The 17,535-nt window shown below is 39.7% G+C and overlaps 1 protein-coding gene across 1 annotated transcript in view; it reads right to left on the reverse strand.

The window, feature by feature from the left end:
* Positions 1 to 17,535, reverse strand: part of TCERG1L (transcription elongation regulator 1 like) — a 210,928-nt gene that overhangs the window by 41,601 nt on the left and 151,792 nt on the right. The window contains exons 6-7 of the mRNA XM_077350138.1: positions 2,728 to 2,819; positions 451 to 539 (exon numbers count right to left, since the gene is read on the reverse strand). Coding sequence (XP_077206253.1) covers positions 451 to 539; positions 2,728 to 2,819 — 181 coding nt within the window. The remainder of the gene's footprint in view (positions 1 to 450; positions 540 to 2,727; positions 2,820 to 17,535) is intronic.

Genomic DNA, 17,535 nt, shown 5'->3' on the forward strand with positions numbered 1-17,535 from the left:
CATTTCTATTTAGAGAATTAAAAGTTCATATAAAGCAGTGATCCATTTTGAAATTTCAGGATAGAAAGGGCTATAAGTACAAATTAAAAAAAAACCTTTTCCCACCATTTTTGTGCAGTTATGCAAAGCATGGCATTAATTCACAATGGATGTTTATTCAAAGACAACAGTGAAATAGTATAATGTTCAGGACTATTATTTTTCATTACTTTTTCTCATATGTGCATGGCAAAATAGATCATGAAAAGTACAATCTTAAGAATATTTCCTGGGAGCAAGCCGTGTTGAGTAAACTTCAGTAGGATTCTCCATAGACCTGCTTACAGTGCCATCCTAAACCTGAAGTCAGTGGGTTTAAAAGGGTGCAACTCTGCTTTGGATGACACTGCAAATGATGCTTGACAGTGATACTGATAGTCAGGGAATGAGAAACAGCTGACATATGCTTACCAAGGAGATCCTGGAACAGGAGTGGATGCCACAGGCTTGTTGCCATTTGAAGCACTGCCATCTTCTGGGAGTAGTTTTATAGAACAACTCTTCATATGGAAATAGAGAGAGATGGGGAAAAGGCATCATTAACATGATGGGTTCTATTTATTCATAACAAAAATTGAGTCCAATAGCACCTTTAAGACCAACAAAGAAGTGCAAATATATAGAAAAGATAAAGTAGCCACTAATTTACCTTTTCTATATATCTGCACTCTCATGATTCTTGTTCCATTTTTGTCTGAGGACGTGTATCTGCACATGAAAGCTCACACCTTGAATAAATCTTTGTTGGACTTAAAGATGCTATTGGACACAATTTTTATGGTGCTACTTCAGACTAATATGGCTACCCACTTGAATCTATTTATTCATGTTAACCATATAGTTTTGTGACAATGCTAGCCACACATCAATCTCCAGGTAAGCTAGATGAGTCTGGAGAGAAAGAAAAATATAAATATATGGCACTGGAGATCATGAGGCAATTGTTCTCCCATACTTATTCCCAAGACTGGCATAGTTCTGTAGAAGACATGCCATCTGAGTTGAAAATAAAAGGCAGAGATATGCAACTGAAAAGAACCGATTGACTCAGTGTTGTGACTCAGTTCTGTTGTGGCAAAACAGATGCAACATGCAGAAATTATTTTATAATTTATATTAAGGAAATTCAGCTTGAAATGTAGTATTTGCCACAGAATGCTAAGAAAGAAAGAAAGAAAGAAAGAAAGAAAGAAAGAAAAAGAAAGAAAGAAAGAAAGAAAGAAAGAAAGAAAGAAAGAAAGAAAGAAAGAAAGAAAGAAAGAAAGAAAGAAAGAAAGAAAGAAAGAAAGATTTGCTCTTTGTCAATGGATGCATACAATCAGTTTATTCCCAGCCAGGAGCTACTGGAGGTCGATATGAGCAATGGTCTCCCTGAGCCTGCTGTCTGCTGAATTGGCTGGGCGGGGATGCAGCAACATGGTGGCTGGCATGGCTTGTGTCTCTTATTGTATCCCAGATCCACTTGGCTGCTGCCTGTGTCTGAAGCAGGCTGCACAGGGAGCATTTGTGTGCATGCGGGGTATGCATGCACCTAATGCAAGTTGGAAAAAAAAAGACCTGAAAAATACCTCAAAGCTGCTAACATCATTCCCCTCTCCTCCATTTTATCCTCACAACAAACCTGTGAAGCAGGTTAGGCTGAAATCATGCAATGAGCCTAATTTTCTAGGGCAATAAGGAGTTCTCAGAACCTATTCTGAAAATTACCCCCTATTCAACTTCTCTGCCTTCCTGCTTCCCACATTTCCTGCCCTTCTGATAGAGCTTCACCCTGTGTTGTAAAACGTAAAACTCATGCCAGAGTTGAAGTTGCAAAAGGTGTTTTCATTTCCCTTCAGAGAAAGATGAAAAACAAATCCTTCTTTTTGGAGAGAGAGAAGAGAATGAGAAAAGGCAATGCCTAAAAAAGTGAATTCCAGAACAAGAAACTGTCATCCCAATGACAACCCTAGTTCCTAGTGGTAGGAAGGAGATGGAAAGTGTCTGCAGTGCAGTCTGTTTTTCAGCCACATGTCTATGTTAAGCATGCAGGTTTATAATAAAAATACAAAATGTTTCGGGGTACAGCGGAAAAGGACAGGAGGATGCAAGAGTACCTGGAATCTACATCCTTTATGAGTAGCATGATGCTCTTCATGAGTTCTAGCAATGTGGAACTAGCCCTCTGGTGGTAAGTACTCAAATGGGTTGTGGGAGAACTGTATATTATCAAATCATGCTCTCCAACATAGTGTAATGCTCAGAGTGTTGGGCTAGGGTCTGAGAAGCAGGTTCAAGTCCTCAGTCTTCCATGAAAGCTTGCTGCATGACCTTGAGCCAGTTACATACACTCAGCCTAACCTACCTCACTGGGTTATTGTGGGGGTTAAAATGAGGAGTGGGGACACTGATGTATGATACCATGAGTATCATGGAAGAATAAAAATGTAGTAAATTAATAAATAAATAGGCTTGCTTAAATGAGTACATCTAGTAAATAAATAAAATGATGATCCAGTGCCCTAATAGTTAGGGAAGCAAAATCTATAGACAGTGATGGTGTTCCTGAACCATGATATTTATTGGAATTTTTGAAATGACCATTCTGTCTGACTGACCCCCCAGAGCCATGACAGAAAATAATAAAAAAATATGTTTAATCACTTCAGAGCAACCTGATTCCAAGTGAGAATAAAAGGACAAACCAACCTTTGCTTCATTCTCTGTTGGCTTGTTTTTTATTTCAGTATGTAAAATCAGAGTTGGTGGGCAGGAAGGCCTGTTTGATTCTTTGCCTTTATCTGAAATGAAAAAAAATATTATCAGAATATGGAAATGCCACATTCTTAACAAGAAATCTACAAAATAATATTATCATCCTGTAATGCTGACTCTCTTTCACTATTGGCATTCTTGGCAACTCTTTTCTGTGACAAAGAGAATGGCTGTGGGCATAGCTGCTATGTCATGTATCAGCTGTGTATACAACAAAGAGCAAAGAACCCACAGTCACAAATCTGAACTTAGCCATGAACATAAAGATCTGGCAGAAGCCGGCTCATAGGCTAGTTAATCTCACTTTTCACTCTGCAAATTGAGATCTGTGCTGGGACAAAACCACTGACAGAATGTTGGCAGATACATTTTCTCAGGGCTTGGGGCATTTCCCTTGATGTTTGGGAACAAAAGAATAGGATTTCTTCCTCAGCTGAATCCACATCTAGAGCTTTATTATCCATTTTATTTTAAAACTTTTATCCCAACCATTAAATATAATCTTGAATGTTTATCAAAACTCAGAGAAATTAAACAATTGTTCAGCAAGGGATAAGGATATATTTTATGTAGTGATTGAGAGACAGACTGTCTGAAAAACATACTTGATCTTGTATCCCGTTTTAGAACATCTGAAGTATTAATATTTTATTATACAGCAAATGGAAGGTAATGGGGGTTAACATGGGGTCAAATGGAGAAAATATTATCCTCACCACTGAGAAGCTTCTCTTTCTGAATTTATTGGTAATTTAACCTGCACAAGACTAGCAAATTTACAGAGTAACCATATTCCAAAAAGAACAGTGTGCAGGTTAACTGGATAACAAGTAAGCTCCATTTTGCCTCTCCACTTATTCAAACATCACTGAACCTATTTAACTGAACACATAAGAGTAATCTTATACAAATCCTACAACATCAGGGTTACGGTCAGGTTATACTGGTATAGGATACTGGTTAGCACAGGAACAGGCAATCTTTTTTGTCTGAATGCCAAAACCCTGGCAAGATTTACTTGTGAAGATGTTGGTGGACAGAATAAATGTGAGATATCTGGTAACCTATGGCCACAATTTCCAGCTGAAGGAGTATTTCCATCACACCACTGAAAATTTGCCAAAAAACAGCATTCTGGAAACCATGGATACAGAATCGCTGTACAAAAAGATTCCACGCAATCACAAGACATCAAGAATGTGTCATTCCTGATAGTGCCAGACCTCACCCACAACAGCGATGTTATTGAGGGGGGTGGCTGTCTTTTTCTCTTGTTTTTATCACCATCTTGATGTTAGTTTTGATGCTAGTTTTTGATGCTGAGCAGACACTAGTCGGGAAGGGCGGCATATAAATTCAAAAATAAATAAACAAACTACTTCATATCTGAGAGTACTCTGTACTTTGAGGTCCTACAGAGCCACATATGATGCCAACATATTTACAACATATTTAGACTAACTGTATTATAGCAATTTCTCCTCCCACCTTGAGATTCATTGGTAATATTTTTATTATCTGGACCAGTTGGATGGGTGTTTGAGAAATTTTACCAGATCTTTAACAATTTTCATCCCACCTTCATTTTGAACTTGGACCAGTCCCACAGAAAAGGTTAACTTTCTGACACCTCTTCTAAACTACATAACGAATACATTCACATTCATATTGCTTCATACCATCAATCAACTACACTTACCTTTATGCTTCCAGCCACCGTCCAGTTCATGCTACATGACCTACTGTCTACAGCCAAGCCCTGATATGTGGCCTCCCCTGAACCAGCCCTTCAGTCAAGGAACAAACATTTGCAGGTTTATATTAAGTATTCCCCAAAGCTACAGTGTCCGCATGAAGAAATGAAGAAACAGTCTGGTCAACCTTAACAGTATCCAGGAGTCAATTTCCACAGGACAGGCCCAGTGAGAAAAAACAACAGATTGCTTTTGTTTGTCACCTATCACTAATAGCTGAAATCTTATCAGTGCATGGAAATTGCAATTTCTCCTAAAAGATGGTCCCTTCCACTCACATGACTTGTTTGTGTGAACCCATTGCTCACACCATCTCTCACCTGCTGAAAAACTACCTACAATTAACAATGGACATACCCAAGAACCTGATGCTATTGTAACCCATGTCATTTTTGTTTTAATACATTCCATCAGTTTAGGATTTAGGCCTAGGAAGCCAAAGGTTACTGAGCATGAGCAGTAAGTAAGTTGCTCATATATTAGTGCAAAAGCCCCACCCCTCAGTCAGTCTGGCCCTGCAGCAGCAGAGAGAAGGCCCAGAGCTTGACTGAGGGAACTGCTAATTCTTTTGCAGGTACTTGGTGGGCATAATGGCCAGGGGGGAAGGTTGCACCTTATAATTTCTTCTCAATTGTGTACTGTTTGGAAGTAAGGCTTTTTCCCCTGAGTCAGTCTGGCCCTGCAGCAGCAGAGAGAAGGCCCAGAGCTTGACTGAGGGAACTGCTAATTCTTTTGCAGGCCAAGCCAGGGAGTGAGTCCCTGAGCAGCAGCAGCAGCAGCAGCAGCAAGCCAGCTCCTGAAGATAAGAAGCAGCAGCCAGGCACTTCTATAATTTCAAGTTGGACTTTCTCCTTCCAGTGTGTTAGGATTGGTTCTGTGCTGAGTGCCCTTTTTGAAGGACACTGAAGATTTTGTTGCCATTAATGTTGCTATGCTCATAGCCATTATGATTTTGTTATATATCTAGTTTTACAGTTCTGGGGTTGATGATAAATATTGTTATAGTTAAATTTATCCAATGCCTGAAATGGTTTCTTTTCTTTTGAAGTAATTTCTCATTTTGTCAAGCCATAAAGGTGCTGTCTTTTATTGAATTGAACCTTCCCCATTACAAAGGGTTACATAAGGGGAAAAAATGGCGCCCGAACAGGGACAGCACCATTTATGGCATACTGATATTATTTGTATTAGCTTTGTGAAACTGCTTTAAAATTATAGATAAATAGATTTCTATGATAGCAATGGATCAGTTTGACCCAGAATGCTCAATTAGGCTGAGTGGGATTCACCCTGAAATTACTGATGAAGAGTTAATGGATGCTTTGAATGAATATGGTGCTGTAATTTAAAAGAATTCAGGGTGCAAAACTGGGTATTGCAATATGTGAATACAGTAAGAAGTGTGTAGTTAAAATGATAAAGACTGAATGTAAACAGTTTAAATTAAATGGTAAATGGGATGTGTTTTCTATCAGATTAGGAAAAACACCCCTCAATGATACTGTAATACTAGAAGGAAACAGAGTCCCTGAACCAACAGTTGGTGTTTCATCCGAACAGTTTTCAGGGAGGGATGCAATTTCTCCTTCATCTCCTCAAGCACAGTCTACACCCATCATTACTGTTCCTGAAGGTGTTCATAGAGTAGTAGTGGAGCATGTAGTAAAGTCTAATGGTGATAATGCTGCTTATGATCATACACCCTTTAAACTTAAATGTTTTTCTGGGCTGTCATCAAGACCTGCTAGTGAAGTAGATTTTGACACATGGAGGCTGCAAGTACAACAGCTACTTGATGATCCAGAGATATCTCCCAAAGGAAAAAAAAGGAAATTAATAGAAAGTTTGTCTCTTCCAGCCTTGAATGAAGCCTTAAATGCAGGGCGAAATGCAACAGCTGAAGAATGCTTGGCGCAACTGGAAAAGATATATAGTTCTGTTACAAGTAGCGATGAGCTCTATGCACAATTTCTAGAGACTTTTCAGAAATCGGAGGAAAAACCCTCTGAGTATTTGAAAAGATTAAATAGTTGCTGGAGGAAAGTTCTGGAGAAGAAGATAAATGTGATAGAAAATCAGGAAGTACAGCTGATAAAGCAATTCATGCGTGGTTGTTGGGATGAGTTCCTGATTTTGCAACTTCGTCTGAGGGATTGTTTGGACTTTACTAAAGCTTCTAAAAAGGATTATTCACAACTATTATACCAGGTCAGATTATATGAAGAAGAAAAGGAGATGAAGGAGCAGAGAAGGTATAAGCAGACAGGAAGACCACTCTATAAATCTAGTAGCTCATATCATACTATGGAATCTGGAAGCCTTAAAAATGCTGTGACAATGGATTTATGGAAGATGGAAAACAGACTACAGCATCTTGAAGGGGCTGTTTCCAAACTGATGAATAGGCCTGTTACTGAGAAGCAAGTGGATGAAACAAAGCCTAAAGCCAAAAGTCCAACATCAGATAAGTCTGGATTGAGCAAACCTTGGTTTTTTTGTTATAACTGTGGAATGGAGGGTCACTCTAGGACTGAATGCACAGAAGTACCCAATGCTGAGTTAGTACAAGAGAAACTAATCTCTAGGCAAAGTCGTATCTCAAGATCTTCAAAAACAGCTGGGAAATCTACAGTTGATGCCAAGTTCCAAGGAACCAACTATAAAGATAAGAAGATGAACAAAGTATTAAATGAATTAGTGGGACAGCCATGCCATACTCAGATGTTTATAGAGGGAGAACCATGCAAGTGTTTGATAGACACTGGTTCCCAAGTGACTTGCATAACTTCAGGGTTTTATGATAAATATTTGTCACATGTAGAATTGCATCCCATTGAAGAAGCACTTCAGATAATAGGAGCAGGTGGTCAAGATGTTCCTTATTTGGGGTATGTCATTGTATCAGTTAGTTTTCCCAAACAAAACTGTGGAACAGAAAAAAGTCAGGTTGTTTTTGCTTTAGTATGCCCTGATCAAAATCCTCCTACCGAAGTTCCAGTTATTGTGGGTACTAATGTTCTGTGGAAGTTTAAAGAGAACTGTGAACAAATGGCTGGCCCACATTTTCTAAAAAAAACTCAGGATCGATATGGTATGGGCAAAAGCATATGCAGCATGTGAAGTGCAGGAAAAATTGCGTAGAGAAACCCCCAAAAGAATAATAAGAGCTGCCGTAAGCCAACCAGTAACGATCCTCCCTGGTGAAGTAAAGGAAATAGCTGGAACTGTAAGGAAAAACTCAGGTGAAGGACAACTTGAAATGTTATTGGAAGATGCAGGAAACAAATACTTTCCAGTAGGATTGGTGCTAAAAACTCAATTTGCTGCCACAAATTCTGCATCTTGTAACAGGATAACGGTACATCTACAAAATGTAAGCTCCCATGTGATTTCAGTGCCCTCCAAATGTGTTGTTGCAAAAGGAGAAGTCGTAGATTGGGTGAAGCCTATGCCTGTTGCACAAGGAGAAAATGCCACTCTTCTGCCTTTGGATTTTGGAGAGTCACCTATACATCCTGAGTATAAGCAGCACCTTGAGAAAAGGATTCTCCAAGAAACAGGGGCAGCTTTTTCCAGGCATGACTTAGATGTCGGTCATGTTAAAGGAGTGAAGCATGCTATTCACCTTTCAGATAATATGCCCTTTAAAGAGAGGACAAGACCTGTCTCACCAGCTGATTTTGAAGACTTAAGGCAGCATCTTTATGAATTGCTGGCAAGTGGTATTATAGAAGAATCAGATAGTCCTTATGCTTCTCCTATAGTTTTGGTTAGGAAAAAGACTGGTGCACTGAGGATGGTGGTGGATTACAGACGTCTTAATAGCATCACAAGGAAGGATGCCTATCCACTGCCCAGGATTGAGGAAACTTTTACTTTGCTTTCTGGATCAAAGTGGTTCACTGTCTTAGATTTGAAGAGTGGTTATTACCAGATTGAAATGGAGAAGGAAGATAAACCAAAAACAGCATTTACTACACCAATGGGGAACTGGCAGTTCCGTATGATGCCACAAGGATTAACAAATGCTCCAGCCACATTTCAAAGGATGATGGAACGTGTCATGAAAGATATCAACCTCACTGAAGTAATAGCATTCTTGGATGATCTAATAATATTTTCTGCTACACTTGAAGAACATGAGGACAGGGTGATGAAGGTTCTACAACGACTGATAGAACATGGGTTAAAATTATCAGTCTCCAAATGTAAATTCTTTCAAACATCAGTGAAGTACTTGGGGCATGTCATCTCACAAGAAGGCATACAACCTGATCCGGATAAACTGTCTGCTTTAATGGACTGGCCAAAGCCAAAGACTGTGAAAGAACTGAGGACCTTCTTGGGGTTCGCAGGGTATTATAGAAGATTTGTAAAGAATTACTCAAGTATTACTAAGCCCTTGACTTCACTTCTGGCAGGCAGAGCACAAGGTAGAAAAAGAACTGGTGACACTGGTAAACATTCTCAGAAATTAGAAGGGGAGTGGAGAGAAAGATGCCAAGAAGCCTTTGATGCTGTAAAGAAATTGTTGACCTCTGCACCTGTCTTGGGGTTCTCTAACTGGAAGCTCCCATATATATTACATACTGATGCCAGCTTGACTGGATTGGGAGCAGCCCTGTATCAAGAGCAAAAGGGAGAACTCAGGGTAATTGCATATGCCAGCCGTGGGTTGAGTGCAAGTGAAAGAAATTACCCAGTACATAAATTAGAATTTCTTGCTCTTAAATGGGCTATATCAGAAAAATTTCACGACTATTTGTATGGAGCAAAATTTAAGGTTACAACTGATAATAATCCCTTAACATACGTTCTTACAACTGCAAAGTTGGATGCCACTTCTCATCGATGGTTAGCAGCATTGTCTAATTATAATTTTACCATTGCATATAAAGCAGGCAAATTAAATACAGATGCAGATGGGTTATCCCGCAGACCACATGACCCTGAATTGGAAGATGATAGTGTGTTAAAATCTCAGGAGCGTATCTCAGAATTATTAGCACGAGCTAAGCCTGACATAGAAGATTTGAAAGAGGTGTCTGTGGCTGGTTGTGCTGCTGTGTGGCAGAGACATTCTGCTCATGTCCTGATGCAAACAAATGAAGAAGATTCCACTGAAGATAGCTTTCCAATGATTGAAATGTTATCCTGTGATGATGAAGCCGTGCCAAATGAATATGAATCCCCAGAGTTATGGCCTGGAACATCGAGTATGCCTGGACTTAGTTCTGAAGACTGGAAAGAAATACAAAGGAGAGACAAATTTGTTGCTCGAGTGATCCAAATAATAGAGGAAGGCACCAGGCCTAGTAGGGGAGAAGAAAAACAAGAACCTTACGAAGTCCAGTTGCTGTTGAGAGAGTGGACACGACTTCATCTACATGAAGGGGTGCTCTATCGAAGAGTGAGAAGAAAAGAGGATTTTATTGATCAGCTAGTCCTTCCACATTCCCATAGAAGTCGAGCATTAAGAGGTATCCATGATGAAGTGGGACACATGGGCATAGAGAGAACATTGGACTTAGCCAGGGATCGGTTCTACTGGCCTAAAATGGCACTTGATGTTGATCATAAGTGCAGAAACTGTGAGGAGCTTCGGAAAGATGGCACTGTAGCAGACCATATCTTATGGTCTCTCAGACCTAACTGAGGGGCAGGGGCAGCAACTCCTGTCAGACTTGAGCGAGGTGCGCAAACCTTGCTCGTGGTCGCCCCGGGAGCCGGGAACGGCACCCAGAGGGTCCTACAGATCCGTGGAGAACAATTTCTCCGGATCTCCGCAGTTTGTGTCAGAGGCCCGGACAGTAGCCAGCCGTTAGCCAAAACTGAAAGTGAATCTTTAAGCTTGAGACGACCAGCTGTATGAAACTCTGCATCTCTCCTGCCGACTCTCTCCACCTCTCGACTGACAAAAGGAACGGAACGGAATCATTAGCATAAAGACTGTGAGTTTCTCTGTCTGCTCTATTACTTCAAAGCTAGGCATTAGCCCAACACCACCTCCCTCCCCCCTTATCTAATCAATTTGCATGGAAATGCTCTTCACAGACGGGAGGGAAATTAGCGAAATTCACTGGGCAGAACAGAGAGAAGGAAAAGCTTAAATCCTTACCGACAGAGAAAGCGGCAGGGATTGTTTACAATTCACGGAGATCGCTTGGTTGATAACTACCAGGCTTCTCAACTCTCGCGAGACGCCTGTTTGGGATTTGCGGTGGATCTACGCAGTGGAGTTAACGAAGATTGCAATGGAGGAAGGACCCATTTTAGACGTCTAACCTGCGCCTGTCTGAGTGGATTATAATTTGCCGATTCTGCTTTTTTCTTTTTTTTTCCCCTCTCTCCTGGTGGCTTTTTATTTTTTCTTTTTTTTTGGGGGGGGGACATTTTCTATATACACTCCTATTGATATTTTTATAGCCCTGGCCCCCCCTCACCTTTTGTAACACTTTTTGGCTTTTGTTCTGAGACAAAGCTCCTGCTTATTTGTGGTTATTATTTCTACAACGGCTCTTCCTTTTTTTTTAAAAAAAAAAAAAAATTTCAACACCCCTCTACAAGTTATTTTTGGAGCTATAGCTGATTCTGGAAGGACATATCTTTCTATCCCCCCTTATCCCCCCCCCCTTTCCTCCTATGCTTTTTTGTTGTTTTGTTCTGTTATCTGCAGGATCTAAAGAGAGAGTCAGCCCCACCAACCAGGTTGGAAGAAATCAACAATCTAGGCCTATTATATTGACATAAAAAATTAGTATTGCACAGATAATAGATTAACAGAGAGTGTGAATGTTCAGGTTGTTATTCTGTTAGAGTATTGGTTCAATGATTACTGTAAGGTGATAAAGCAAGCACCTAAAGTTGAAGAAGTAATAGCAACATATATTAATCTATAACTCTGTATTTAAAACTCTAATTACTGTACTGGCATTGTGAAAGCGGTCATAAAGTCAAACTATAGTGTTGGTTTTGAGCAAAACAAAACAAAAAAAATTTTTTTTGATGACAGACAGATTAAGACCTCGCCCAAAGCAAATCAGATCCCCTAAATCAGAAGTCACTATAACCAATTTTTGGAAGAGGAAAAAGGAGATGGCTGAAGCAAGAAAGGAGGCAGAAGCAGAAAAAAAAAAGAAACAGATTGGGGGAACAGAAGCAGAAGAGAAGGAAAGTGATATTGAAAACCTAACCAATGCACAGATGTACCGCCTATTATGTAAGGCTAATTCAGAAATACTAGAAGCAGTTAAAAAGGTTGATAAGGAGGTGCAAGACATTAAGAAAGAACTTTCAGACAGAATTGATGGTCTGGAGAAAGTAGTAGGCAAAAACATAAACCAGCTGGTAACACACCAAGCGAGAATCCAACGCGTGGAAGATAATCAGCAGGAGCGGGAAAAAGTAGCAGATGACAAGTTTGAAGTCCTGGAAGTAGAATCTAAAGCCAGGAACGTGAAATTTAAAGGCGTATCGGAAGAATTTGGGAAAACAGACCTGAGGAAGGAAATTACCGAAAGCCTTGAAGAGTACCTGGAGGAGGAAGAAATCCGGATTGACAAAGTATATAGAGTATACTCAAAGGCTGCCGTACGCAAGAAACAACCAAGAGATATTCTTGTAAGTTTTGATAGCAAAGTAGTAAGAAATAACTTGTTCCAAAAGCATCGGGAGACGCCATTGAAATTGGCAGGCCAAGAAATACAAATCTTTCAAGATCTGCCAGCAGACACACTACGGAAAAGAGCACAATTTCATTTTTTGAGACAGATCCTAATTGCCAAAGAGATAAGATACTTTTGGAGAATCCCATTCGCCCTGGAAGTGATATTACCATCGGGAAGAAAAACTATCCGAACGCTCCAACAGGCTCAAGAGCTTGCTGACAGCTTATCTCAAGGCACTTCAGGGGCAGGATCACCTAGGACCTCCCCAACAAGAGCGGAAACTACGCGTCGATTAGTTCAACTCTGTGACGATAGATCATCCTACCTAACACAAGCAACGGGAACACAAGCCACCCCTTCTCAAGCAGAACAAGGAGCAACCGCCCCAACACGGAAAAATGGAGAAGCTAAAGGTGCTATCCGTAAACGCTAATGGCTTGAATTCACCGGCCAAACGCACCAAATTCTTCAATCAACTGAAAAAATTGAGAGCAGATATCTACTGTATACAGGAAACACATGTGAGGAAAAAAAATCTAAATATATTGTCAACAAGAAAACTAGGAAGAGAATTTGCAGCCTCTGCCACAGTGAAAAAAAGAGGGGTGATTACTTACATTGCAAACCCCAACATTAAGGTTGAGCAGAAAATCCAAGATAATGACGGCCGATTTTTGACACTTGAAATACAACTACCAGATGGTCAGAAATATACATTGACAAACATATATGCTCCCAACAATGCGAAGGATAAGTTTTTTGAAGAATTCTTTCAGAAGCACACAGAAACTATTACTGAACAGTGGATCATAATCGGAGACTTTAATGCGGTAATGAACCCATCGTTGGACAAATCACATAACCGACAGGGAGCACATTTTCCGAAATCGGCCAAACGCAATATCCATCTCAATTCATTAATAGATCTCTGGAGAGAACTCCACCCCAAAAGCAAACAGTATACCTTCTATTCCTCTCGACACTCCTCATATTCCAGAATAGACCAATGCTGGTGCTCAAAATCGTTATTACCAAAAGTGACAAATATGGAAATTCTCCCCAACACCTTTGCAGATCACAACCCAATATGGGCAGAATTTTCCTTCTGCAGAGCTGGTATGCGAAGATGGAGAATGAATGAATACATCCTAGAAGACAAAGAGAATTTGAATCTGTGCGAAGCTGACTTAAAAGAATTTTTCAAACTTAACTGCACAAAAGAGATTCCATTATCCACGGTCTGGGATACGAGTAAAGCGTATATAAGAGGAAGATTGATAAGCCTGAACACCGCCAAAAGGAAAAAGAAAGAAAAAGAGCTGAACGAAATTGTCGGGTCAATCAGACAATTAGAAATCCAGCACCAAGCCCATCTGTCTAAGAAGACAGCCAAACAAATAACGCTCTTAAGACTAAAAAGAGATGCATTGGAAACCGAAGATATGAGGAAAAAACTGGATTGGATAAAACAAAAGAATTTTGAACATGCTGATAAACCTGGAAGATGGCTGGCATATAAACTAAAAAGAAATCATAACAAAAGTGTTATATCCAGCCTTAAATATGGAGACAAACACTTTCGTACAGATCAGGAAATACAACAATGTCTCTCAAACTTTTTCCAAAAGCTATACCAAACAGACGAAGAAACCATACCTGACAGCATGGAATATCTTGGAGGTACCCCATCCTTAACCTTCATAGATGAGCAACGAAAGATATTAAATCAGAGATTCTCAGCTCAGGAACTGGCCGAAGCGGTAACAGCTATGAAATTAAATAAGGCCCCAGGCCCAGATGGACTCTCCGCAACTTATTATAAGAAATTAAATCATATATTACTACCAGTCCTGACACAGATGGTGAATGAGGTAGTGGACAATTCTGGAAAATCACTCCCCAAATCGTGGCAGCAAGCGTCGATAACACTCATACATAAAGAAGGTATGGACTCACTATCACCAAATGCTTATAGACCAATATCACTACTTAATGTGGACTACAAAATTTTTGCAAAGGCTTTAGCAGAAAGACTGAAGAAATGCCTTAATGAAATCATCCATCCAGACCAAACAGGATTCATGCCCAAAAGGTATATGAAAAACAACGTCAGATTTGTCCTTAATGCAATGGAGGTGGTCCGCACTAAAGGAATTCAAGCGGCTTTTGTGTTTTTGGACGCTGAAAAAGCTTTTGACAAGGTGCAATGGAAGTTCCTACTAGCCACGCTTACCCAACTAAAATGTGGGGACAATTTTTGGAATCTAATCAAGCATGTATACTCAAAACAAGAGGCAAGAATTTTGGTTAATGGAATGCTAACTAAAGACCCTATTCAAATTGGGAAGGGAACTAGACAAGGATGCCCGCTATCCCCCCTACTATTTAACCTGGTATTGGAGTCACTAGCTCGTAAAATTCGAGCAAACGCAAAGCTCTCGGGACTTATGATTGCGGGAGAAGAATTTAAACTTAAAAGCTATGCTGATGATGTTGTTTGTGTATTAACCAATCCAAGCACCACTTTAGAATTGTTGTTTGAAGAGATAAACACCTTTGGGAAACACTCTGGATACAAGATAAATCTCTCTAAAACCAAGATTATGCTATTTGGCATATCAGACTTGAACATAGAGATAGTCAAAAGGGCACTAAGATGTGAGATCAACCCTAAAAAGGTCAAATATCTAGGAGTACAAATTGGAAATCGCTCTGATACCTTGTTTGCTAACAACTACGGGGAGCTCTGGTCACAAATCCAACAGGACATTAAGAAGTGGAACAGCCTGAACCTTTCGTGGTCAGCAAGAATGGCCACAGTAAAAATGTCAATATTACCAAAATTTAACTTCCTCTTTCAAACTCTGCCAATAGATATTAATGACTCTGTGGTAAATAAATGGCAGTCTGAAATAAATAAGTTCATTTGGAACTATAAGAGGCCAAGAATTGCCTTTAGAATTCTACAAGATGACAAGAAGAGAGGGGGACAGGGCGTTCCAAATCTAAAATTATACCTACATGCGGCAACACTGACAGCAGTGGCAGACTGGATAATTGATCCAATGACAAGAGATTTGGTGTTGGAAAAGGCAGATAGTAAGCAAAGCTTCCATGAAATGCTCTGGCCCTCTTTGAAAACAAAAGGAAAGGAAAAACCCAAGGTCAGCTTTTGGACAAGATCCCTACTAAAGATCTGGAATAAATACAAAACAAGACTTTGCTCCTCATCATATTTATTGAAATCGCCAATAGAGGCGTATTTTTCCAGACAACAGCAAAGAAGAATAACATGCCCAATGTACAAGGACTTGTTAACGAGAACAGGTGAGCTCAAGAGTCTGCAAGAATTAAACAAAGAAGGATATGAGCTACGATGGATGGAGTATAACCAACTGAAAGCCAGACTAAAAACAGACTTTGAGATTCGAGTGGACAAAAACTCACCTCTTAGTGATTTTGAAAACATGTTATTGCTCAAAAAACCACACCTACAGGGCCAGATCTATAAACTTCTTTTGAAATACGAGACTGAGTCAGAACAAGTAAAGAATTGTATGATTAAATGGATGCAAAACCTGGGCTCCATAATTGGTATGGAGGAATGGGAGCGAGTTTGGACCAAAATTCCTAAACAAACTAACAGCCAAATTTTAAGGGAAAATTGGTATAAGATGTTTTATAGATGGTATATTACTCCAAAGGTCATTGCAAAAATCTCAGATAGGTTTGATAATAAATGTTGGAAATGTCATAAAGCAGTAGGTTCTTTTTATCACATGTGGTGGAATTGTGAAAAAGCAAAAAAGTATTGGGTTAAAATACATATGGTGTTACAGGAAATATTTAAAATGCGATACCCAATGAAGCCTGAATCTATGCTGCTAAGCTTCCACCCAAGTGCTTTACCTACTTCTTCTAGAATCTTCTTCTTCCATGCAACTACGGCGGCACGGTTGGTGTGGGCGAAGCACTGGAAGGCGACTGAGACTCCAACTATTTCTACATGGCTTGATAAATTAGCGGACTTAGCAAAAATGGCAAGACTCACCAACATGGTTAAGAAGAGATCTCCGAAAGAATATGATGAACAGTGGAGTGATTATTTGGACTTTCTTAAGAAAGACAGCAGTAACTGTTAGAGTAGGACCAATATGTAATGGGAACTGACTATATATCTCTTGAGATAATATCAGACTACATCAAGTATGATATACGTGTATTGATGACACTTATCAGCTGGTCGCTTTCTCTGTTTTTTACTTTTCTGTTTTTGTTTTTTGCTTTTCTGTAAATGCTTTTTATAAGAACAAATAACAATAAAAACTGAATTAAAAAAAAAAAAAAAAATAAGTGCAGAAACTGTGAGAGATGCATCAAAAAGAAAGCTCCAGTAGAAAGGGCAGCACCCTTAGTGAACATAAAAGTTTATGCACCAATGGAACTTTTATGCATAGACTTCTTGGTGTTAGAGCCTGATGACAAAGATACCAGGAATATTTTGGTGCTTACTGATTATTTCACAGGGTATGCACAAGCTTATCCAACGAAAGATCAAACAGCCAAGACTGTTGCTGTTACCTTGTGGGAACATTTTCTTTGTCACTATGGTTTCCCAAAGAGGATCCATAGTGATCAAGGAGCAAACTTTGAATCTGAATTAATATCTGAACTTTGCAGCATTGTTGGCGTTAAGTCAAGAACCACCCCTTACCATCCACGAGGGAATCCTGTGGAAAGATTCAATAGGACTCTAATAAGCATGTTGGGGACTTTAGAAGATTTTGAGAAAGCCAAGTGGAGAAAGTATGTTAAGCCGCTGGTTCATGCATATAACTGTACCCGAAATGATAGAACTGGTGAGTCACCTTATTTTTTAATGTTTGGTAGACAGCCTTTGTTACCAATTGATCTATGTTTTGGTATTAGGCTACAAGGAAAATCTAGAGTAACTCATCAACAATATGTGAAAGACCTAAAGAGAAGACTAAAGCATGCTTATGAGTTGGCTAGGAAAGAATCTGAAAAGAACCAGGAAGCTAATAAGAGGAGGTGGGATTCAAAGGTCAAGATTGCACATATCTCTGAAGGCGATAGAGTGCGGGTCCGTAATCTTAATCTAAGAGGAAAGCATAAATTAGCTGACAGATGGGAAAAGCAGATATACGTTGTCATTCAACAGTTACAGGATCTCCCAGTTTACATAGTCAGACCTGAAAATGATGATGGTCCTCAAAGGACATTGCATCGTGATCTGCTGCGGCCATGTGGGTTCATTTCAGCTGTGGATGAGGAAGAACTTTTGCAGGTTAGTCATTCTA

Source organism: Paroedura picta, chromosome 8 (assembly GCF_049243985.1).
Source record: "Paroedura picta isolate Pp20150507F chromosome 8, Ppicta_v3.0, whole genome shotgun sequence".
NCBI classification, from domain to species: Eukaryota; Metazoa; Chordata; class Lepidosauria; order Squamata; family Gekkonidae; genus Paroedura; species Paroedura picta.